Raw genomic sequence first — 25,075 nt, 5'->3', positions numbered from 1 at the left:
ACCTTGTTATATGATAGGCTGTTTTTATGCTATTGCTAATGATACCAAAATGCCCAATGTTTATTGCGTGAGCTTTTGAATAATAACAACAACATAGAGCGCAGATGATACGAAGACGACGCAATATAATATTCAACCTCGCATTATGATTATTAGAACAGAGCGTGGGATTATTTAATAACTGAACCATTTCATCAGTATAGAAGGTGGAAACTCGGATAGGAATATGATGTTACTGATTTGTGTTCGTGTAGCAGAAGATCTTTTATCATAATGCTCAATTATTTTTAAAAGAATACACGCTAAGTTTTTTAGGCGCACTTCTCATGCAGCGTGCCTAAAAGGCTGTTATCATCCATTGGACGACCACGTTCACCGAACTGCAACGTGCGAGGGCCTAGGTAAGTTTGATTAATTTTAACATGACTATAAATCAAATATTTGACATGATCAGTGTACTGGAATAGTCTTTCAGTCATTCACGGTTAACAAGCAATTTCTAGATATCACACCCTAACCAAACAAAGACCTGAATCTTTTCTTACCTAAGTTATGACGTCATCGGTTTTTTCTAGATGTAGGTCTTAGATTCTAGAATTGCGGGTGATATTGTAACATAAATGGATACTCATCATGACATAATCACGGACTATAATATGTCTATTGTATAATATATAAATCGACGGAAAATGATAATATGCAAATGATCAAAATCGTTCGCTGTTAGGTAGAAACGCTCTAAAGAGGAGACATTGCAAACATAGAATCAGCTTCTGATCTGCATTATCCTGGCCTCCTCACAGCCTCATAATAAACATAGATTTGTCTATAACATTATCATCACAGTGTCATATAGATAAGCATATGTAATCTTCTATAGCGTGTCATACATAAACATGCATTCGTCTAGCATATCATGCACCTTTATTATTATAATCCGGTGATGAGATGTGGCATGCTCTTTCACAAAGGTGGTGCTTATCTAAGGAGAGGGAAGCCTCAGATAGATTGACACCGGCACGTTGGACACGTTGCCCCTCCGTCGGGTAGATCCCGGCACCAAGCGTGGTTTACACTACACACAAATTACACAAATCAAGTTCATAGACGAAGTGAGTTGACCAATGACAAGCGACAGTTCGAATAATTGATTGGTCAACTCACTGATGTTGCGCTTACGGCTCTTGCGTTGCGTCCTAAATCTAGATTATTATATAGGCTCGAGCAAACATGTATACGTACATGTGTGAGTTACGTAAGAATTAATTGAACTAACGACATAACCGATACACGAATTGGCCTAATACGGCGACGACCTACGAATCGTGGACCTGAACCTAGAATTCGCCAAAACCATGCCGAGGAATCGAGTGAGAATAAGCACGTCCTGAAATCACCGCATGTGCAAAATGAATTGACATGACGTCACTGGTATGTGAACAACGTACAGGAAATGTAATTTATATATCTTGCAAATAGTTTATTAATAAAGATTAAAAAACCATAAAATATTACTCATAAATGTAAATGTATAGTAGGCCTATGTTTCAATACTCGAGAAAAAGCCACTGTAAGCATGTATCATACCTGAACCTGTTAATTGACTAGCCATTCAATAATTAATCATTCAATGCCTAATGGATATTAGGTTCCCCTGGTGTAGGTCGCTATTATTGGTTATTACCTTAGCGCATAATGATGTCGATACGCGCCATCGTGACGTAAGAACATTTGAATTGATCATTTATTGTTAAAGATCATTCATGACAAAAACATGACCTGAGAAATGCATGATTAATTTGTTTGTTTAAATGAAATCAAACAATACACGAAAGCTCGTAGATTTGTCGAATTTCGGCAATAATTGTTGAGTTTTAACACGATACAATTTTTGCGTTGACCTAATAGGCTACGTACTGTGTACTAATATTTTAACAACAATTTTCAAGACTCATGTAGGCTAATGCCTAGTAATTCAAACAATAATGGTGATCTATTGGATATCACTCTGGTATTAGCGTACACCTTCACAGTATGGTGTGTAATCCAATCTTTAAATCGATATTATAATACACGGTTCGCAACAACAGTAAAATGGCTTAGACGCATGATGGAATTGATTGCGCACTTTTACACGAAGCTGTCTTAAAACCAGTTCAGCAGATTCTCGTACGGTATGTGGTATCATGTCTAGATAAAATATCTATATATGATATACCTAAATATAAACTTACAGCTAACCCTCTATAATGATTTCTCATTATAAAATAAAACACCAGGTTTGCAGACACGATATGGTCAGGCTGTTTATTGTCGCTAGGCTTGTATCGGATAATTTTTTTTGTTATTATTATTATTAAAAATATAATTAACATCGGTTGTTTCCATAATAATACCACATACATATTCCAAATACGTTATTAGTTATCGACTTAATTTTAAACCGTTTAACAAAATTCCTTATTTTGATCCTGAATAGCAAGTTCAATATCTTGAAATTAAATTGCTAGACCTTACAGAATATTACAATCTAAAACATCAAATGAGACTTTAACCCAATGCGACATTGTATTGTTCGTTAAATATTGACATTTCAGAAGATAATATTCGTCTGAATACGACTCTAATTAACCACATACTATTGCAACTTACGTAAATATGAAGTCCGATATTATAACAGGACACATTTAATGAGAACTACGGTTGTAGGCACGCAATACAATGAGTCACTCGTCGATTTCTTAATATATTGAAGAATGAACTTTCAATAAATTTCGTTTGTACGGTCTTATTTAGTTGCATACAGTAGTAGCAAGAGTCACTTTTAGCAATTTGACTGCCCGGATTTTTTCAGAGTTTAGCCAAGATCCTTTTAAAATTAGCTTTTTTTATATATATTTTTGTGACGAACATTAATTTGCCAGATTATTGTTATTTGTCAGGAAATATATTCATAAGTATAAATACATGATTAGGCTTAAACGATTAAAAAAAAAACAACTTTGGAGTCCGTGTTATGTGTATATATGGTATATGGACCTGTTTTTACAACACATGCCATGGAATTAAAACACACCAACGTTAGTTGTTGAAAATTCAATTTAAGTTCACATTTATTAGTAAAAAGGAATGTACCTAAATGCCGAGTTTCGATTTGTTGCGCATTTTTCACGTCATAAAAAGTAGATGAAAATATAAAAAATACGTATGCGCATAACACTTTTCGATTCGCATGAATAAGTTCACCTAGTGGAAAACCGGCCTTACACAAGGAAAATAGCATTTTCAGTATATATATCCCTTTACACATGCAATATAGGTTTATACGGGATGATTCTACTTAAAATAAAACAGCAGCGAGTGACTACAACCGCTTTTCTCGATGCAAATAAAACAGCGTTATCACTTGGACGCAACGCAGACGACGTATGCGCAACGCAAGTGAGTTGACAACCACAAACTACAGTTTAGATAATCGTCGAGTTGTTATTATCAGGTGGTTCTATGTGCTGTGGGTTCACATACGACAATAGTTTTCATTTCTTGAGAAATCCGATGCAGTGCCGAGAAAAAGATGTTATGATTGGTCAAATCAGTTACGGCGAGACTACGTCCTTGCGTTGCGTCAAATGGTAACGCGTTATAGCATCGCATAAATCACAATAGATCTTTCAATCATTAAAACATTGTATTCATCAGGTTATGTATTCCATCCGGGTTCTTATACGTCATGCACTGGCCATTTTCACATCATTGTGTAAAACAATTTTGCCCATGATTAAACAATATCGACTGGTCTTAAACGCAACGACGATTGTAATTTAGCAGTTGTTCAACCAAAATAATTTGAACTTTAAAAACAATTAAATCTTAAGCGTTAGACTGATTCCTTTAAGATTTTTGTCACCAATTGTAAATAACGTTATAAAAAATGTGTCACTCATAAAAATTTAACATTTATACATCAAGAACGTGAACGATCGAATTCTCATTATTCGAGCATATTCGTGTACTGTTCGTGTTCGTTCGGCTTGTTCCCAAACGATCGAATTCTCAATATTCAAGCCTATTCGTGTACTGTTCGTGTTCGTTCGGCTTGCTCGTGAAATAATCCGATTCCTCTGTGACGTTACTAACTTTCGTCAAAGACTGATATTACAATCTTTACTATCGTCAATTGTCTAAGCGCCAGTTATGGTGAAAACAAACACAACAATACTACTGATTTACTTACTCGCAATCAATTATCAAAATTCAAATGTATTCAAAAAATAATGCCGCCACAATTGACAATACAAATAATAAAATACAGAGTTAAGTATATTAAGAGTTTATAGATAGGAAACATAATCTTAATTCGATTATACGACAACAGATCAACGAAAAGGTCTACGTGATACAACACCGAATTCATTCAAAGCCTTAAATTGTAATGTGTACCAAAATAGCTGATGAAACAACACAATTCTAAAGTACCTTACTAGTGTTTCTACTTCGAGAAAAGCGGATTAACTACCGATTTTTCATTTTATGTGATCTTGTTTTGATCTTGTTTTTGGCAACTTTTTTTTGTGACTGTGAATTCCACATTAGTTTACAATTTTATATTTTAATAATAATGAAAAGAAAACAAAATAATTATTAATGACCTTTATCATTTGTTATATCATTAAACAATAATATATGCTACATGTTCTGCGATTACGTCATATGTAGTATTAACACATACATGATCGATATGTTCTAGATGTGTCTGTAGCGTTCGTAACTAAGCATACACTCAGTGATATCAATAACATATTCAACGCCATCACTTTGAAGGCGAACCGCCTAAACCACAATATCTCCTGTGTGAGGAGTTACATCCACCTCAGTGCCACCCTCATTTGTGAATACTACACTGTCCTATTTTGAAGTATAGATAGAGGTGCCGAGGCCTAACATTTTAAAATGTCTTTTGAATGACTTGTGTTCATTAAAGTTGTGGCTACTACGCTTCTAAATGTTATTGAAAATCGACCAAAATACGACCAAAGCATATACATATGAATTATTCTGACCAATCATAGAAAACCTTCCTCCACGCTCTGTCTTCACTATCAAACTAGTTTGACAACAAAGTGTGCCCAAATAAGGTAGTAATATGACATCATCGTGTCCATATATGGGCACATGTCATTTTTTGTCACATAAGGTTTGATAGTGTAGACAGAGCTTTAGAGTGCGAAATCTACAGATTCATGACAATTTGCGTGACCAACACGTTTATAATTTGGCGTATAATCAAATCTTTAAATTAGAAACTAATTCGATTGTTCAGTCTAGAAGCATTGATGTTTTTCTTCAATACTACAGTAATACAATAACATAGGCCTATTAGTTGTGTTGTGTGCAAGAATACTGTTGTTCTAATGTAGTTTCCGAATGAAAAGTCCGTTAGAGCGCTATTAATAGTAAGCACCAGAGTAGGTTAATTGCAGAGCAGGAGATGAAAATCAGAAGAAGAAAGAACTCATAACTCTCCTTAATCAGACAAAAAGCATCTGTCTTATTGCATTACATTGTTTTCTGTTGCCCACTGAGAGCGTGGGTTTATGTTCTTTGAGATACGCCTACGATGATTATTACTCTAAGGTTTTGGCTGGTAGCAAATATATCATCACGGAAATAGAATTTTTATTTTTCTTTATTAATAACAAAAAGAACTTATTTTATTTTTAATGATTACCGCTTCTTACAAAACAGATATCTTCATATTTTGTTTATCCACTGTGAAAGGACCATCCAAAAGTATTTTACCTGTTATTTAACACATAAAGAGGAATAATCAGTAAAACACATTACATTTAGTCCTTTTCTATTATTCTTTTTTCCTTTCAATTTTCTCTTCGCTTTTCAATAGTCCGATCCACAATAACTCTGAACATTTCTTCAACATTCAGTTCGCGTTCTTTGGCAATCAATTCAGTTCCATAAAATATTTCCATTTGCTTTCTTCCCCCTTTTTAAAAAAATCAAATGTCCATATGGTTTATATTTCCTCAATTTCATAAACATTACAATTTTTTTTCAAAATAAGACTTCTTTAATCTTGTATCATGAACCTATAGGCCTAATAGATAAATTATGTCATGTGTGAGGATACTGTATTCAAATGTATTTCAAATGCCTGAGGACAGGACACATACAATAAAAAGAACAACGCAGCAAGATACAAAACAGTGTTGAAACAATGATAGTATAGATCGGGTCGGCTTTCTTAAAAAAAAATGTATGTTAACCGTAACATCTTTTCTTCTTATCATTCATGTTTACTATTTTTATTTTATTTAATAGTACTATAATATAATTGATTTCATAATGAAACATGAAAGGTTTGTATTAGTTTCGTTTGTTAAGACCTCAAATTCGATAATAATAATAAACAATAAAAAAGTTAGAAATCATGAGCCATACATAATATGTATTGTAGTATTGTATATTAGGCTTAAATAAATACTCTTCTGCACCACCTGGCTGTCTTCCCAATTACAATCCAAACGGTTTTATTGAAATGGCTTTAAATTCATCCTTTACGTTTTTTTCTAAGATAGTATATTGAGTAAAACCGATTCCTAATACTGATAATGATTGAAGGTTGTCGTTATACAACCATGGTAACCTACAAACGTAAGCATGACGTATGTACCGATGATTCCTTTTTGAGAAGCAGTAGCAGTGTTGTTTAGAACATGTTACGCTCGAATGCACCCGTGAAGAAAATGTTAATAAAGCACAGTATTTAATTGCAATCTGCATATTTCTACTCATTCTCCAGTGCAATCGCCTATCCGAGAAGCCGTGCCTTAGTTGCTTCACTCTTACCCATCATAGGATATCATGGATTTTAGTCGCTGAATTATACGATGTCTAGGATAGTGTTGACGTAGAATTCTATTCCCTAATCAGGTAAGTGAGTGAATGAATTAAATATAGACGATACAGTGTTCACACATCGCTGGTAATTTCCTCTCAGTAATGCTATTATCGCTGACTTGTCGTATCGATTCCGAGACTGCTCGCCTGATCTATGAAAGGCAACTAGTCTATAAATGTAGTTTGTATTTTGAATGATCTATGGCGTTAATAAAGTAATCAATATTACAGAGTGTAATTCAAATCATACCCGACTCATAACTTCAGTGCGTCAATACGTCATCAATGATTATTAATTAATGAATATTCATAAAAAGTTACTGAATATACAAATTGATAGATACGAATGGTCCTTGGGATAATCAGAACCGTATTTGGCGCAAAATAGAAATTATTTTTTCCTGCTGTCCGTAAACGCTTTACATTATGCTCGAGCGCGAAGGCCCTCTATGTGTAGACTTTGTTTCTCAATTAAATGTTAAAATAGGTTTGTAGGTAATAACTTAATTATATTAATATATTATATACATAATACTTTCTTCTTCAGTTGCTCTCTTGTAGATTCATAGCAAATTTCTCTACTTATCTCTCCATATTTCTTTCCTTCCATTCCATCTAATCTCTTCTATAATTTACATGACCTTGCCACATCTATTTGTCTCATATTTATTATCATGTCACTTGTTTATTCCTTTACTCTCTTCACGTATTCGAATGTTCATTTGTATCCTTCCACCTGATTTGATTTTATTCTTTCAATGTTTCTTTCTTTCCAAAATGGTCTAATCTTTCATTTCATTCTTCCTGAGTGTCAATGTGTCTTTCTTAATCATTCTTGTTATTCTCTTATTCAAACTTCAGTGTTTATTTCTACATATATACATATTCAGGGTACTGTATTTTTGATATCATTTTTTTGTATAATATTTATTTGTTTTGTATTTATATAATAGATATAATTATTTCCAAAATAAAAGAAATTGAACATCATAGGACCCAGATACCTGCATTATGTTACTTACATAGCTTCTATTGCTATATAAATATTACCATAGTTACAGTATGCCATGTAAGAAGTATGTAGTTATTTAATTATTTATTTATTTGTTTTAATTTATTTTTCACAATAGACTCGATCTCGTCGTACAGACTTATTTATACTACTTTTTGGAGTTAATTAATTAGTACTTAATTGTCATAATAATACATTTCCTTGCTATTAAATGTTTACAATGTTAACTCTATTATGAATTATAATGCATTGGTGGATGGTATATTGTACTGTAATACTATCCTTTACCAGTACCCTGTGTAATTGGCTGACAGGTGTGGAATATAAAAAATAAATTAAAAACATGAATTATTTAGTAATAATTATCCTTATCATGTTGTCGTTAATATGACAACCTGTTATTACAAACATAGGCGTGGTAGTATAGTAGTAATAAACTCGATGTTGTTTACATTACCGCATTAATATTGTATGTATAGATAATACTAAAGGCCTCTATAGTATAAAATCTATGAATATTATTATTATTATATACTTAATAACATCTTTATGATATTATATTAAAGCTTGTAAAGACAACAACATAAATTAAGTAAACAAACGAGCTTATATTATTTATTATTTTTACAATATTATGATTAGTACATATGAAAATACATATCTAACCAAAATATTCAGTTCATATTAAAGATGATCAATTTCCTCGAGTTATGAATTCGTTTGAATAAGGCTGATGACGTCACAACTACGATCTCATCTTGATCGATGTATTCATGATTGCCCAAGGGCACGCCAACAATCACGTACATTTTGAAATTAAATTCGCAATCAGTTTGCAAAATGTGGGAGAATCTGAAGACCTTGGATTTTAAAATTTCACGTGGGTGATCATCTTATCGGTGAAACTTTGTGGAAGATGTTCCGTCATATGAAGAAAGCATCAAATATAGAGATTATAAGATGTGTTCTCTGTTTCTTGCTAGGATAACGAATGCGCATGATACTCTGGTCTGAAGAATTGTTAAGAAACTCATGTCCATAAAATTAGAAGGAAATGGAGTTAATCCCAAAATGTAATGCCTATACCCAAAAGATAATAATATGACTAGACCACGCCCACATTTTAGTTACTTACAGGTGTGTGGTGGTATTACTGTATTCTATTTGATTTTATTTAGAGCCGCAATTGGACACAAAAATAGATGTGTACATTATCTAAAACTCTGTTTACATAAACTTTATGTGACAAAATAATGTGATGTGCCTATATGGACACGATGATGGTATATCACTACCATATTTGGGCACACCATACCTTTTAGTCGCGTGCAAACGCGACTCTACAGTTCACTATGTCGGTCGGTTGGTCGGTCGGTAAACACTAACTCAAATTTGCGCACGCGACTGCAGCCATGTATATGATCTTGTTTTTAGTAAAACTAGTTTGATAGTGTAAACAGAGTTTAAGTTTAGTTTGTAGTTATTTTTTATTGAGAATAATCGTGGCCTGTATTCGAAGACGAATGTTGTCACAAATATTTGAGGCGCATTTGTATGTACGTGCGTGCGTGCGTTAAACCCCACGCGCGTTGTAAATCACACTGAATGCCAGTTTCTTCAACTGTACTTTAGTACCTACAAAACCCACACAGACATCCTATGATATCCTTTTAGTCATGTATTACTCAGAAAATCCCACACACACCGATGTCTGTATTATCTAAGAATTAATTTAACTGATACAACTTTGTCCTTTTTTTCAATTATAGTATAGTAAACATTTATTACTGTCTTGGTCATAGTAAGGAAAATCAATGAAATATCCCGGATGCAATAAACATGTTTATAAGTTTAAAGTCGAAAACTGGAGGTGGTAATACTTATGATCGATTTGCAGCTTTATTGATTATTTTAATAGATTTAGTTACAATTTATCAAAATAGTTATGTATTGACGACGTTTTGCCTTCATCTTTCGAAAGTAATAATGTGCTTGTATTATAGGAATTATTTAATTATATTTTATTAAATAATTTATTTAAATGAAAACAAAGTATAACAAATAATCAGGATTAAGACTTCATTCTTCATCAATAGAAAACAAAACGTAATTAATCATATTCCCATTATTATTTATTATAATTATTATTTGTTTATTCAAGATCCAACAGTGTATGAAGAAAAGTCGTTCTTCTTCTGTTGTTTTTGTTGCAAAGTATTTACATGTCATACGTCTATTGCCTTGATCCGTCACCAATCTAAACTTAGAAAACAATATGCAGTTTGATTATATTAATTTGGATGAATTGAACGTTATGTTTATGTTTACGAGACAATACGTAGAAACTCGGGTAAGCAAACTAGGACGACGCGTGCAAAAAGGCTTTGTTGTATAATAAACACTAAAGATGTCCAATACTAACTCTGTATACATTAGTCATGGTAAGTCCTAGTAACAATGGTATAATTTATTCATTCAATAGTGTAATGATAACAGCAAGATCATAATATAATATTTAATAACAATGTATGCAGAATTTACTCTTAATTTTATAAATTTGATTGAACCTTGAAGTTAGGCCAAATCAACAAACGTTTCTTCACCTCACGATAAAATAAACATTTTGAAAACCATATTTATTTTGCTAATCCCTCCTAAAATTATTTCGAATTATAAAATTATAAAACAACCGGATAGACTTTCTTCATCAGTGCTTCTATGAATTGATAACTTTTGGGAGCAGGAACGCTAGTACCATACCCAGTACCGGTTCGATTCCGATCATTCGAGAACATTTCCTCATGAAGTATTTGTTTAGGTTTGGTCATGTCTTGGGTCTTAAAGTTTTAGTTCCATCATTTAGTTAATTGACTTTTGCAACTAAAACTGTAAATTAAAGGTAATTATAGAGGTCGTTCAAAACTCAAATTACTGATATAACTTTAAAAAGATGTAAATTTAAAAGTTTTAAAATTAGGTAATTTATTTTAAGATCTTCAGCAGAAAAAAAAGTATTGGATTAGTTTGATTGATATTTAAATAATAATATAATATCACATTTATATAGCGCCCTTTTCATGAGTAATCATGCTCAAAGGCGCTTTACAAGCATTATTACCCCAGTATTTTTTGGGATCAAACACGTATGGAAACATACTCCCATAATGCAACCGTAGAATGATTTTTAGAAGACTTATCAGAAACAAATTTAATTGATTTCTGAAATAAAGTTAATACAAAAACACCTCCTCTTCATTGTTTTTCAGTTGTATTCATTTATTATTTACCAGGTCAACATGACAAACAAAGATGTATTACCCACACTAGTTGTATACTACTTTGTATTTTATTCAAACAACTCTGAGTCAACAAAGTAACACTACATTCCTCGGAAAGCTACATCTAAATTTCAATATCTTCATTTCTTATAACATGACTACTTCTCAACGCTTTTCAAGAAATCATGCTCATGACTTTCGTTGTAATAGTCCAATTCTGATTCGCATCCATATAGATTAAAACTAATAACGTGGCTTTTTAATATCTCTTATGTATTCGTTTGTTTTACCCGTATATTGTATATTATTAATGTTATATATATATTTATTGCTGTATTTTTATGGTGTGTTATCGGTCATATTTTATTGTTTAATCACCATCCGGGATATTTGGCTTACGCGTTCTGGTATAAAACTAAGACTTGCACTTATTCTAGTAATCTTTGAACCATCAACCATGACTTGACAGATAACCATGTTTTGATACAGGAGATAATTCTGTTTGAATGATTGTTAATTCAAAGCATGTTTATTATAGCATAATATTTATATTCTTTTCGCGTAGGTTTTCTAATTCTTTCCACTGTTTGTTTAATTTTGTAATATTTATATATTATATAAAGTGAAAAAAAATAACAATAGTTTCAATTAAAGATATATTGTCTATCTAAAAAATAATTTTTTACAATTTTTTAAATTGAATATGCCATAATGTAACATAATAGTTATCCACTTTGACCAAAAATTGGATCTAAACAACATTTATTTACCTGAAAAACTGTAATTTAAAGCAAAAATTGGATTTTAAAAATTGAAAAAAAATAAAATTGGATTTAACCTTATGTTATTTTATAAGCAATAACGTTATACATCTTATCTACGAATAACGATTAACTTGATTGAAACTATACAAAATAACCTATTCAAAGTCTGATTTAATTATCTTCATCATTGTTTATGTTTTTTGGGGCCAATACATCTTTAAACCAGTGTACTGTATGTATTTGTTGTCCAGAATAGGCAAATTGATTGGTACAGCATCACATGTGAAACTCTGTATCGTTAGACCCTATCTAACCATTAACCGACCTTATGATACTGATGTGATACATGGTACAATACTTGAGAAATATTGCCATAATGTGGAGAAGTCTAAGTACACATTCAATGAAGCAGTTCTAACATTATAATCTGTCCTTATTTACTTATAACTGTCATATTACGTATTTAATATACAGCCATACTAGATGACTTGCGATAGTCAGCTAGAATATATCTAGTGACAGCTGAATCGAGTGCGTTATCACTAATGCTAATAATTACAGTTTTTAAAATCTAAATTATTGATAACTGTTTTAAAGAGTAATTATTGTACTAATAACGTTATTGTTTGGCGTGACATTTAGTCTTTACACATGCATAATGACTTACTGAAGTTATTACGGAGATTTCCATTTGCGACGATCTAGAACCCAGAAACAAGTGACGTCACGAATAATGCATTGTATGATGCATGTGGAGTCATCGGGACGTGCATCCTCACTCGAATCCTCGAAACACTTTTGCTGGAGTCTTGGTTTTCGATTTTGAGTTTTTAATCTGTATTGTACTAGATGTTTATTGAAACTGTATTTTTTTCTTGCAGATCCGTAAAGCCACCGTCCCTGGTTTATCCATTAGATGCGGATTCACTGTGTAAAACATGGTAATGTTGATACCGTATTATTATCATATATAGTTTTTTAATCCTTCCTAATTACAACATGCAGGTAATTACAACGATAATCAGAGGCAGGGTTAGCTTTAGAACAAAGAAAGAGTGCTCGTTTCAAAGATAATTTTGTAGTATTATTATAATTGTTGAAAATACATTAGCATTATCATCATTGTAAATGATCACTTTCTTCAGAATGATAACTGTATCGTCATCACTAGTAATGTCGTACGTCATGATACCATATAAGGTAAAATATTTACTGTATACATCACAGTATCATAATATCATAATTCTTTATCATCTTAATAAAGTAGAGACAATTTTGATTAAATCATCATCGTTGTTTTAGTACCACATTTAATAAGCATCATCATCATAAATCATTACCAATAATACTAATTAGGCTATATTCTTCAACATCTTCCAATCCTCAATACTAATATAGGCCTAATAATCTTAGTGTTCACACTAGTAATATGTAAGTAAGGTTCTATTTTACCCGTTACAACATAACATTGAGAATCATAGATATTATAGTATTTAGTTCATTATTGCCACCGCCTAATAAACATTTTGTGTTAGAAATGATAAATACCAAGAAATTCGTTTAACTAACCACGTGTACGCCTACACATTCCTCCTACGCAAATTGAGGGAGACCGAGCCGTTATACAGTATAAATATATATAAATATACAATAAGTCATATTATAATAATAATATATATAAACATTTCTGTAAAATAAGAAATACATGAATTATAGACTACATATTCACTAATAAAATGTATTGCATACCGTAGGCTTATGTAATAATGTATTCATGCGGCACGATGCATGGAGAAAGATAATGGCGTATGTCTTATATAAACTAGAAATGTGTGTGAATTAGGTCATATTATAATAACTTAATGTATCTATAGGCCTTTATTCTAATGAATACATTAGCTTATTTGATGATGACCGTACGTGTAAATAATAAACACAACCCCCATGGTCGGATATGTAATGGCTCTGCCTCTGCTACTCTATCTCAATACGTTAATTGTATTGGGTGCTCTTTTTATTCACAACCATCCGTCTACGGTCAAATATCATCACCCTATCACCAACGAGTGTAAATTAAATTCAGATTGCTGCATTGGTCATTACGGAAATTTATACCAGTAGTAAATATAACAACAATTAACATTAAAACATAACATACATGGTAACCAGAAGAAGTTGCAGAGATAAAAACAAATACTCTTCAGTTTGAACGTAATACATAATTTCATTGACATTATACGCACGAATAGATTAAGGGATGAATAGCGATTGGTAAATGATCAAAGCATCATATCAATGCACTGCTGTTTTGAATGCTTATGTAATAGTTTAAATCATTGAGTAAGCATTATAGAAACAAATGGAAATAATTTAATTCATAAATTTGTTTTAGAATATGCAGAAAATGCCTAGGCTTCAAAGTGTGAGTGGGTGCTGTTTGGTTTAAGAAAGTTCCTTTAGAATGTGGGTGTGAGGTTGAAATTTAAGTGGGTAGAAGGCATTAACTTTAATACTTAAGTGGAAGGACGTACGGTTGATCAACCCATTTTTTTTCGAATGCACACTTAATTTATTTTGAAAAGTATTCTGAGAAGTAATTGCACATGCGTGCAGAATGGCATGAGTGCAGTGGCGTAACGATTATGTATGAACGCTCACACCGGCTAAACACAGGGGCCCGGAGCTTATGGGGCCCGTGAGCAGTGTAAGAGGGAAAAACAGGCGTTAAAATAATGTCGAAAATGGCTAAAAACGCCCGAGGCCTCCAATGTTGAAGGGCCACTTGGAGTTCCTAACCCAGGGGCCTCAGACATCTCGGCGTTACGCGAATGGAGTGCATCCGATGAATCTAGCCTCCAGAACCGTCTAGATTATTCGTAATTGTATTCATTTGTTGCCGCTGATTTTATTCTTGAAATACATAACGTTAATTGTATGTGTATTTATTCATATTTGTAGGTAGATGAGAAAAAAGAGCGGCCACTCCTTCCACTAGTTATTCTAGTCTGCGGTGTCATTGTAGGACTCGTACTGGTCATCATACTTATATTTTGCTGCAAATACTGTGTTGGAAAAAATAGAAAATTCTGTCTATGGCGGTAAGTTCAGTCAGAAACACTGAGCGAAATGCACAGAGTGATAAAGAGCGTGCTATTTAATATTTTAGCCCATGTTGTAACTCGGAGTTTTGTAGATTCACCAATATATCGATTTATATATTTCATTTCATTTCATTTCATCTTTTATTTTCGGAAAAAGAATACAGAGTACATAATTCTCCATATATATAGCTATTAAAATTCATGATATAATTTGAAAATAATACATAAAACATATATTTGGATAGAGGAGAAGTTGAATAGACATATGAATTGTGCAAACTATAACATGAATATTAAATACTATGGCCGGTTGTATATGCGACGTTGTTGTGTTCACAAATGCTAACTTGCAAAAAATGTTAAAATTTTAAAATATAGAAACTTTAATAACTTCAATATTATGACATTCATAATAGGACATTAATTAGGTATTTGACGAACTAAGCTATTTTGAGATTCTTTGAATCTCAAATGAACGTGCATCTGCATGTGCATCTGCGAACGTGCATCTAGGAATGTGCATCTGCGAACGTGCATCTAGGAATGTGCATCTGCGAACGTACGAATAAAGCAACTGTACAACTCAGGAAGCGTGGTTAAAATGAACCCAATATCTGACATTTACCATAAGTATAATGGCGTAGGCGTTAGTGATACGGGTAACGCGTTTCATATTCAGAATCAATGAAAACGCGATTAGTAGATGATCGATGCGTCGACCGAGACACGGGTATAACTACTAAAACATGTTAGCATAGCTCATTGGAGATTGTATGTTTGTCTTTGACATCGTCTCGAGGCGGTCTACGAAGCAAAGATCTATAATTAATTGATTGTCTGAATTCATATTTTGAGGCAATCAATGACTATGTAATTTACCATGTTCCTTTAACGATCGCCATTGGTGTGTACCTTTCGTATACGTTATAATTCGTCAAGTTAAGTGATGTGTTGTTCGTAGGCTACGACTAGAATTTGGATTAATCCGTGCTTTTAATGGACTCTGTTCGTACAAAATTCAAATTAATTGCCTTACAATACTGTGTTTTGTTATTACCATGGAACCTCTCGATTTGAATTGCTTGATGATGGCGCTCCATCAGTTAAGGTAAAGATTGTGAGGAAGTTCAACTTTTGTATTTACTGTTATTTTGTGCAATGTCGCCTTAAAATGCACTATTGTCAACCAATTCGTTAAATACGGTAGATACATTTTCATGGCAACGACAATAACGTTTAAACTAAGTTATTGCTTTTTTTCATTACAGGCGTCAACGTTCTCCTTATAATCTTCCAGATGGGATAAACGTAGAACTAGCAGCTGGTGATAAACATCATTTTACCCCTATACGAGAAGAAAGTCAGGTTCCACTAAAAGCCGAATCTGAGAATTATGATAGGTAGGCTTTTATGCAGTATGTTTTGGTTGGTTTTAAAATAAAACTTCATTGACATAATCGTTTACAGTGGCGTAACGGTTATGACCGCTCACTGCCTAAACCTAGGGGCCCGGATCTTATGGGGGCCCTTGAGTATCCATGCATTAAAATATGTCGAAAAGGCTAAATACCCGAGGCCTTCAGCGTTGGAGAGCCACTAGGCCTATGCTTTACGCCACTGATCATTTATATAGTACATTTAACATGGACAAAACTCTGTGATTTAACACATTGAATAACATTTAAGTTTTGACTTTGTTTAAAAGTGGTGAAGATGAACATCCACCATCGCATCGTTCAAATGGAATAAAAATGGAACCATTATTGGGTAAGTGCAAAATTACTTTATACAGTATTATTATCATGTTTGCGTCGGAGAATCAAGTAAAGACATTTACAAGTATTACGGTACCAAAGGCTGTTCTAATTCTATCAAGGTTCAACTAATGTTCAAATTAAACATCAATTATTTAACAACACACCTATTTTTTCAAAGTAAACTTTTAACCAATCAACTTGAATGAATAAAGGGCCCGGCGAGATGTGAAGCCATGCCATTTCAATGGTCTAATGATAAAGATAACAAAAATAAAAAACAAAAATAAGGCTTACAATTTCATTTTTATTTTATCTTCAGACGAATGTCAGATGACAGAAATACCAGAAAGAGCTCAAACAAGCAATGGGAACATTATATGCGTAGAAGACTCTCCAAGTACCCAAAAGAAAAACAACTCTCATAGACCTCAAGGAAAATTAAGGAAAACACCAAACTATTCAAGAAGGTAAAAGCATGTAATTTTACACAAATTATAAGCTACGTTTTTATTCGATACATGAGCAGTTTCATGTCTAGCAAATAACATATAGGAAGCCGTAAGTTACTTATTGATTATCATAATATAGGCCTTGTTTGAACAATCTGATATTTAAAAAAAACATAAATATATAAAAGTTAAACGTTTCTTAATAATTTACATTAATTTACAATCACAAAACTGTTGTAATTTCTTTAGATATACTGACGATGATAATGATAATCACAATGGAAGTCCAAACTTTAACGATCAACATGTCAACCAAACAAGATCCTTAGATATTGAACAACTTTCTAGATTAAAAGACTTAAAAGAATGGAATGAAAAACGCATGAGCCCGGAGAGTAAACCAAGGCCATCACTAAAGGTTCAGCAAGCAATTACTAGAACTCCTTCTCCGTGTGAAAGTCCACACTTGAGTGAAGTATCTGTTCAATTTCATAAAGATATAGAAGGACACTCAAAAACATACATTGATGAAATTGAGAGTTCTCAACCTTACAATAATAGAGACGTTTATGACGACGATGATGAAATTTCGCCTTTATTTCAGGCTCCATGGGTTTCTAATTCACGACCTCCGCCCTCTCCTAAAGCAAAACCAATGTTACAGAACGTTCGTCCTTTATCCGCCGAGTACTATATTGATTCCAAATACAAAGGATTCGCTCGAGATGTTCAACTTCCTGAAATAGAGGTTGAGGATCAAACTTCTCGTGCAGATAAGCAGCATGATTATCGGGAACTCTGGAAACTTCGTGCCACGTTCGAGCTTGAGGAATCTACCTCAAACAGTTCCGAACCAGATACAGTGATTACAGCTATTCAGCCAGACAATATGACTCAAAAACAGGATGTTAATACAATTAAACGACGATATCATTCCATGGATGACAGTAAGGACAGACTATTGGTGCAACAGAAACACAAATTACATGCCCGTACGAAAGACGACAGTTTTGATTTGGCGTTCAGTAGTATTAGTACCGAGGAGTCGGATACTTCTGATCGCAGCAAAGGACAGTCCGGTGATAGTTCCGGAAAAGAAGGAGGTCGAAACCTTCGCCAAATGCAAGGAGATAGCGGATATGTTTCGATTGAACAGCAACAAAAATGTATGTCAGAACAAAAACGCTATCTTTATGCAATGAGTGATAAGGAGAGTACAAGTATCGAAAGTTATGTACCAAGTCTGTCTAGTGAGTCAAGTCCCATTCGAGAATATCCTTCCTTAGTAAAAGACACATCGACAGAAATTGAAGACGATGCTGAGTCTTTTGCGCGTAAACGCGGTGATTCTCGTACTGCTTCAAAAAAACGTCGACAATTTACTTCCGGAAAAGGTGAAGCCATTGACGATAGTTTCAGCTTTCCGGAAGATGAGAGCGAGATTGATTCGCAGTCTGCATCTACATACTTTGATTCGGCTAGTGACGCATCTGTCAACCTAGGTTCGGATTCACAAAGTGAAACGTCATCAGTTCGAAGAAAATTTGGAAGACTTGGTAGATTATTTAGGAGTCATAGAGACGACCGTTTTCAGTACTACTTCAAGCGCGACTATAGTATTGACGAAAAGACTGACAAGATATTTAAAGAGTTCCTCCGCCAGGATTCAATGTTTGATACGCCATCAACATACAAATCGCGACGAAACAGACGACTTAGAATAAGCAGAAAACAACATAGTGACTCTCTGCTCGATACACCGAGAAAAATTCTCGAAGTCCCAGATTCCACAGACACAAGGACAGCTAGCGAAGATTATAATGTAGATTTCTGGACGAGAAAATCAGGATCTAGCATGTCCTCCAGTAGAAGTCGTATGTCATCACGTAAATTTGTACTACAACAAGATAGTATTGAGGAAGAATTCTTACGTGAGGAACGGAAACGAATATTAGGAGAGGATGATCCTCCTCCACCACCCGAAGAGGCTACTTCCAAAGTTCCACAAGATCCAGTGGCATGGGATACAATTCCAGAATGGAGGTCAAGCGAACACATTAGGTTGGAAGGGGAAGTCAAGAGAGATAAACGTTTGAATATTGATGATGCCGTTGAGGGCAACCGAAGTAGCGCGTTTACACCTGTTTGTAAACGATCTCCTCAACTTCCCAGAACTGATATTTGTGATACTAATAGAAACAAACAATTAGTTACTGAACCATCACACATTAACCCGTTTGAGAAAACTATTATTCCTTCTCCTCAAGCAGATGACGTGTTTTACAGTGGCATTGGAAGAGGAAGAGGGGAGATAAAGCGAAACTTATATGGTGAAAAATCAAGAATATTATCTATACCTGTCCTCCTTGCACCGGATGATGACGAGCCAAAGAAGCAAAAACCATTAGTATCCCGGCATTCACCGCGTCACTCACCAAGACTTTCGTCTCAGTCACGCTCTCTTACCGTAGATTCTCCCGCCTCCACAACACATTTTCGTAAGTTTTCCTGCTCACCAACGCTAACAATAGAACTTGCTGAAGACGACGCACCTCCAGCAATTTATCCATCTGATAAAAAGCGGAGTAGATCATTCGAAGAGCACAGACTAACATACAGGGAAAGTAGGGGTGGTGGTGGAAGTAAAGAGTACGAATTGGTGAGAGAACCATCCAGAGGTATGTCGTTCTTGGATGTTCCTAGTCAAAGAGAACGACCACACAGTGCCTCATCGTTGACACGCCTTAAAGACGAAAGCCAATCCCCTTTGTTAGAACGAAGACATAGTACCGAATGTACTATGGACGACGATCAAAATGGTCATACTCGAACAGATTATAATTACCGAACAAATGAACAGAGACATCAATTTCATAGTAAAAGGATTTCGTCTGAAAATAGCATTTCAATGTCAACTCGGAGTTCCGGAAAGAGAGTTTCAAATCGAACACAAAGTGCCTTGGATGTATTTGCTGCCCAGAAGCCTTATGATGACAGGCGTGATAGATCACCATTACGATTTTCTGCAAATAGAGAAGCACGCTATAGCAAGCAGTCATCTTTAGGTTCTACATCACGACGGTCTGATGATAGAGGGCGCGAGGCTGGCCGAGATCGCTCCACATCAGACTCTTACCACAGTTTCGACTAATCTCATTTTTTATTAATAAAATATTTAATAACATATACCATTTTGTTTTCAAATAACCAATAATCATAATAGGGAATGATGTTTTCTTGCTATGAGTCATAAACGCTTAAGTAGATTAAATTAAGAATAATGTGCGTCCTAATCCTTTTATAATAGAATATACCTTTGTAAATATGATATGTCTAAAATATTTTCTATAATTTTTATTTGTAATCATCTTCCGTATGGAAATAAGTGGTTGACCCACTAAACATAAATTACATGTGTAACTCAAAAGTATGTATGCCTTCGTAATATTGTTATTTATGCTATTGTAAATTTTCCTATTTTGTACGTTATAAAATACAATACAACATATATACTTTTAAATTCATTATTTTTCTATTTAAAGGCTGAAACATACTAGGACGATAATCATTCTTTTTTTTTTTTACATAAAACAAAAGAAATATAAGAAGTTTTCATTCTAGAACTATAGCATAACCATTTATGCTGTCCTTTGATAGAAAAATAAATGTTTTCTAAATTCAAATGACGACATGATCAATAACAAGAATAATAATCGTTGTATCGTCACAATGTTGCTCTTAAGCGTAGTTCCCACTAGCGACGCAACACAAGGACGTAACGCAACGCAAGTGAATTGACCAATCACAAGCGATGGCTTATTCGCTTGTGATTGCTAACTTTCTATATCTTCGCTTGTCATTTGTTAGAACGCTTGCTTTGCGTTTACGTCCTTGCGTTACGTTCTAGTGGGAACCAAGCTTTACTAATCATAACGTAATTTGATTGGACATGTGGAAATATTATTATTTTCATTAATTGTTCTAAAAGTTCTTTCTAATTCTTTGTTTTATGTAAAATGCATGTTTATCTTATAGTTATCGTAGATCGTTATCGTCCTAGTGTAAACGGGCCTTAAGCTTTTTTATTATAATCATCAAAAAAAAAGTTACACTTTTAGTAGAGTTGGTGGATTACATACAGCAGGAACAACATGCATTAATAGGTGTGATGATCGTATTTATTATCTGCAGAGGAATTCACAACGAATTCTGTACACTGATAATTATTTTTTTTCATCGATGATTTTGTAAAAGAGACTTACTTCACTTTCGAGATTGACTCCACTGATGACAATCCGGTGTGACGTCAGGGACTGTTCACTATAACAGATATAATGTCCTAGTGTAAAATAACGTTTCGGATCCTCTTGGATGGCTAGTCACGTGATATACCATTTTGACCAAACACGTTATCCTATGTAATATTACAATATAAAATTCAACAGTCATTATGAAATGTCACTATTATAATATATTAATTAGATAACATTGGGAAAACAAATGCAATGAGTAATAATTTAGTGCAAACATGAGTGTTGATATTTGGTGCGAGATACTACGTACGTTACTAATGACGCTATAATAATAGTAGAGCTAGTGCATGCAGCGAAACCTGGACGAAGTCGCCTATAAATTAATAGGAAACTCACTTCTTTTACCCAACTAATACTTATTTTGTAAAAATCTTTTACTTTACTTGGATAATTTCGTCGTAGTGTTATTGTCGACATAATTATTTCCATTCAGTCGTTGTGGTCAACAGGCAGGCAATGATTACGATATCTGTGTACTGGGTACACACGGCGCATAAATTTAATATTTAAGATTTCGTCCATGTTTCTTAAAATAATTTACATATCTAGTTAATTGTGTTGGTTTGTATACTGAACAATTCTTATATAAAGTTGTACAAAATGAATGTAATATGTAAATATTATACGTTTTAATGTGTTGATCATTGTATAGGCCTACTAATGAGGTTTCATACTTTGTATCAGTCAATGAGCTGGACTCATCTGCCAAATACAGGTTTTCATAAGCACGAATATAATTATTATGCTCGTTTAAGCTATGCAGCGCAGACTTTATGTTGCAAATTAATTGTCATAATGTAGGGCTTTCGAAAATATAACTTTCAGTGCCATGCTGTTTAGAATCCTTCACACGGAAATCGTTTGTATTTTTAGCATGTAACATTCAAAGAACTCAAAGTATTGGCTGCCTAAAATGTAATATAAAAGTACGTTAACCTACCGCACGAATATTACAAGAGGTATAGCCAGTAAATGATTTTTTGATTAATAATTAATACCGTAATATACTTGTTACAAAAACGGACTATTCTCGTATTTTGCATTAAATTAGTTATGATAATAATTAGGCCTAATAACCTATCAGACGGTTGTGTAGTACCGGGCATAAAGTACAGATATTAGGCCTACATTTTAAGGACGAATTACGTATTCAGTTAATAGGCCTAGTAGTAGTAAAAAGCCTTTACAATTATTCTTTTTCAATTCTTTTACTATTAAACCTAACACGTACTTAAACACTGCCCTCATCGAGATTGAGAATCCCATTAACTCTCAAAAAGTTTATACAACGCTCTTTTTTTTAACTTTGCAAACAAACAATCTACTCTAGATGTACCGTATACTTTCCTTTTTGATGATAATACATAGGATATTATCAATAATAATGATGCGATTGTTACTTTAAATTGAAGACAAACATAATTTCTAAATGTTTCCTTAAGGTCACATTTTGGAGACCGAAATTCTGACCACCAACATTTCGGCTCAATGTGATCGATTATCGTTGCTTATAATTGGTGACTGTTTTGCATAGCAAGTACATCATTTATATCGACACCCACAGAATTGACTGAGTTGTATATTGTCTACAGGTTATCTTTACCGCTAATTTAATTATTTACTAGACCATGTGTGTGTATAAATTGATATTATACATAGTATATACAATCTATGAGCAGGAGTATTAATAGTAAAGCTCCTATCCTATTCCACTGTTTGTACACGTGTAAATACATGTACAGAATATACTACCTGCCTGTAAAATAGTATTATGCAGATTTAATATTTCTAACTACTCTATGCACATGAAAATACGTAGATTAATATAAGCACTGATTAAGAATAGCATGTAGTTTGTTCGATTGTACACGAGGATTTTAAATACCCTCTTGCACACCTCAACATGATTCCTCCTGATTCTACCAAACGTGTATTATCGGGTCAACAATCCTTACAATTGTGTTCGTCTTTTTATGTATGGTTCAATTTTAACAAAATGTAAACAATATTATCCCAATAATCTTAGAAGCTTTATAGAAGAAGAAACCTGTACACGATTAATGCCATTTTTGAGATTGTACTGTATTAAAAATTATGCATACATTATGACGTATAACATTTGGATACAGTATTTATGACCTCTAATAAAACAATCGCATACAATGACGTGTAAAATAATTGTTGTCTTTCAATAGTATCATTTTATGAAGTAGAATTCGATTAAGTTTGTAGATTTCATATTCTCATTCACTATTAACTGTCTGTATGTGTGTCGTATCTGCAACTTCTTAAATGCAGACATTTAAATCTATTTTTGTATGAATTTTAAAAATGTCAACTTCATAAACGCTTAAGTCTGCCTCCAGTCATGAATAAAAATAATTTACATAATATGCGAACATTATGTGTGTGTTTAAATATTTTGTATTCAATATTACATCACAAAATATCAATTTAGAGGTACCTTGCCAGCAATACTTCATCTTGATTCAGATGGTGTAGGGTTTGTTACGACATTGCCCTGTATATATACGTGTTACAATAGAACATCTATTAGGAGTACACCTTTGTTGGGACCCAAATAAAATGTCGAGATCTCTCAGAATCAGCTGAGTTTCGGGGAAGCCCACAAATGTACTTGGGGCACTAAAATAAACAACCAAGCCAGATGACAATGTTTTATCGGTTGTGGAATACAAGAACACAGTCTATTCTTGATCTTGCTCATTTCAGACGCCACTAAGGTTTTTTTAAGAAATTTAGAGGGCAACCAAATATCAGATACTGGGTGCCTTCAGTGCCACACACAATTCTTCGAGGCATGTTCATATCGATGTCCCCTGACTATGTATTTTGTGAGATGTTTTCAGAATTTCTCTCGTTCGTTTCACATGAAATTGAGGTGTTACAAAGTGTTCTGCCGTAGAGTCTGGTTTGGGGTTTTCCCTTTTTTTTTACACGTCATCAAGAATTTAAATTAATCAAAGTACTCAATATGTTCGGTTCCCACTAGGACGCAGCGCAGGAATGCAAGCCACAACACAAGCGAATTGACCAATCAAAAGTGAAGGATTATTTTAAACACACTTTACAACACACTAATTCAAGGTACACATAGGCGGGTTCAAGATGTGACTAACAAAGTACGGACTTTCCCCTCTTCAGCACTTCATTTACACTACTAGTACCCCACCTCTCCTTACTTCAGATTTCTGCATCGGCTACTGGTGCATTGCCTACATATTTGGCCTATAGTTTATACAGTAATAGTAAGCGGACACTAAAACAAACAAGGGGAAATATGACCAACCCCCAAGGGCACTTTGTTAGTCCTCGAAGGTGTCACCTTAATACAGGTTTCTACTCTATTATACAATTAAAAGCACACCACTAACAGACATTTTTGACATACATTTTATTTAATAGAATGAAATTCATTCATTAAACCACCTGATTTTAAATGCTGTAACACTATTTTTTTGTATT

General features: G+C 33.6%; 1 protein-coding gene across 2 annotated transcripts; it reads left to right on the top strand.

Annotated features, from left to right (window-relative positions):
• Window positions 1-2: 2 nt before the first annotated feature.
• Window positions 3-23,980, top strand: LOC140052607 (uncharacterized). 2 transcript variants are annotated; one of them, XM_072098250.1, is made up of 7 exons: window positions 3-401; window positions 12,851-12,910; window positions 14,928-15,067; window positions 16,339-16,470; window positions 16,776-16,837; window positions 17,147-17,294; window positions 17,526-23,980. In XM_072098250.1, the coding sequence occupies exons 2-7, from the start codon at window positions 12,908-12,910 to the stop codon at window positions 20,425-20,427; spliced, it is 3,387 nt and encodes a 1,128-aa protein (XP_071954351.1). In that variant the 5' UTR covers window positions 3-401; window positions 12,851-12,907; the 3' UTR covers window positions 20,428-23,980. The 2 variants fall into 2 exon arrangements, with proteins under 2 accessions (XP_071954351.1, XP_071954350.1); XM_072098249.1 differs by lacking the exon at window positions 3-401 and adding an exon at window positions 6,829-6,948.
• Window positions 23,981-25,075: the final 1,095 nt, after the last annotated feature.

This window comes from Antedon mediterranea, chromosome 6 (assembly GCF_964355755.1).
Source record: "Antedon mediterranea chromosome 6, ecAntMedi1.1, whole genome shotgun sequence".
Taxonomy (NCBI): Eukaryota; Metazoa; Echinodermata; class Crinoidea; order Comatulida; family Antedonidae; genus Antedon; species Antedon mediterranea.
Note: the sequence above shows the minus strand (reverse complement) of the source record. Positions and strands in the feature narration are given on the sequence as shown.

Bases quoted from the DNA above. Each gene is read 5' to 3' on its own strand.
- LOC140052607 (XM_072098250.1), top strand. The intron at 15,068-16,338 runs GTAAGTTCAGTC...TTTTCATTACAG, and splicing joins AGAAAATTCTGTCTATGGCG to GCGTCAACGTTCTCCTTATA. The intron at 16,838-17,146 runs GTAAGTGCAAAA...TTTTATCTTCAG, and splicing joins AAAAATGGAACCATTATTGG to ACGAATGTCAGATGACAGAA.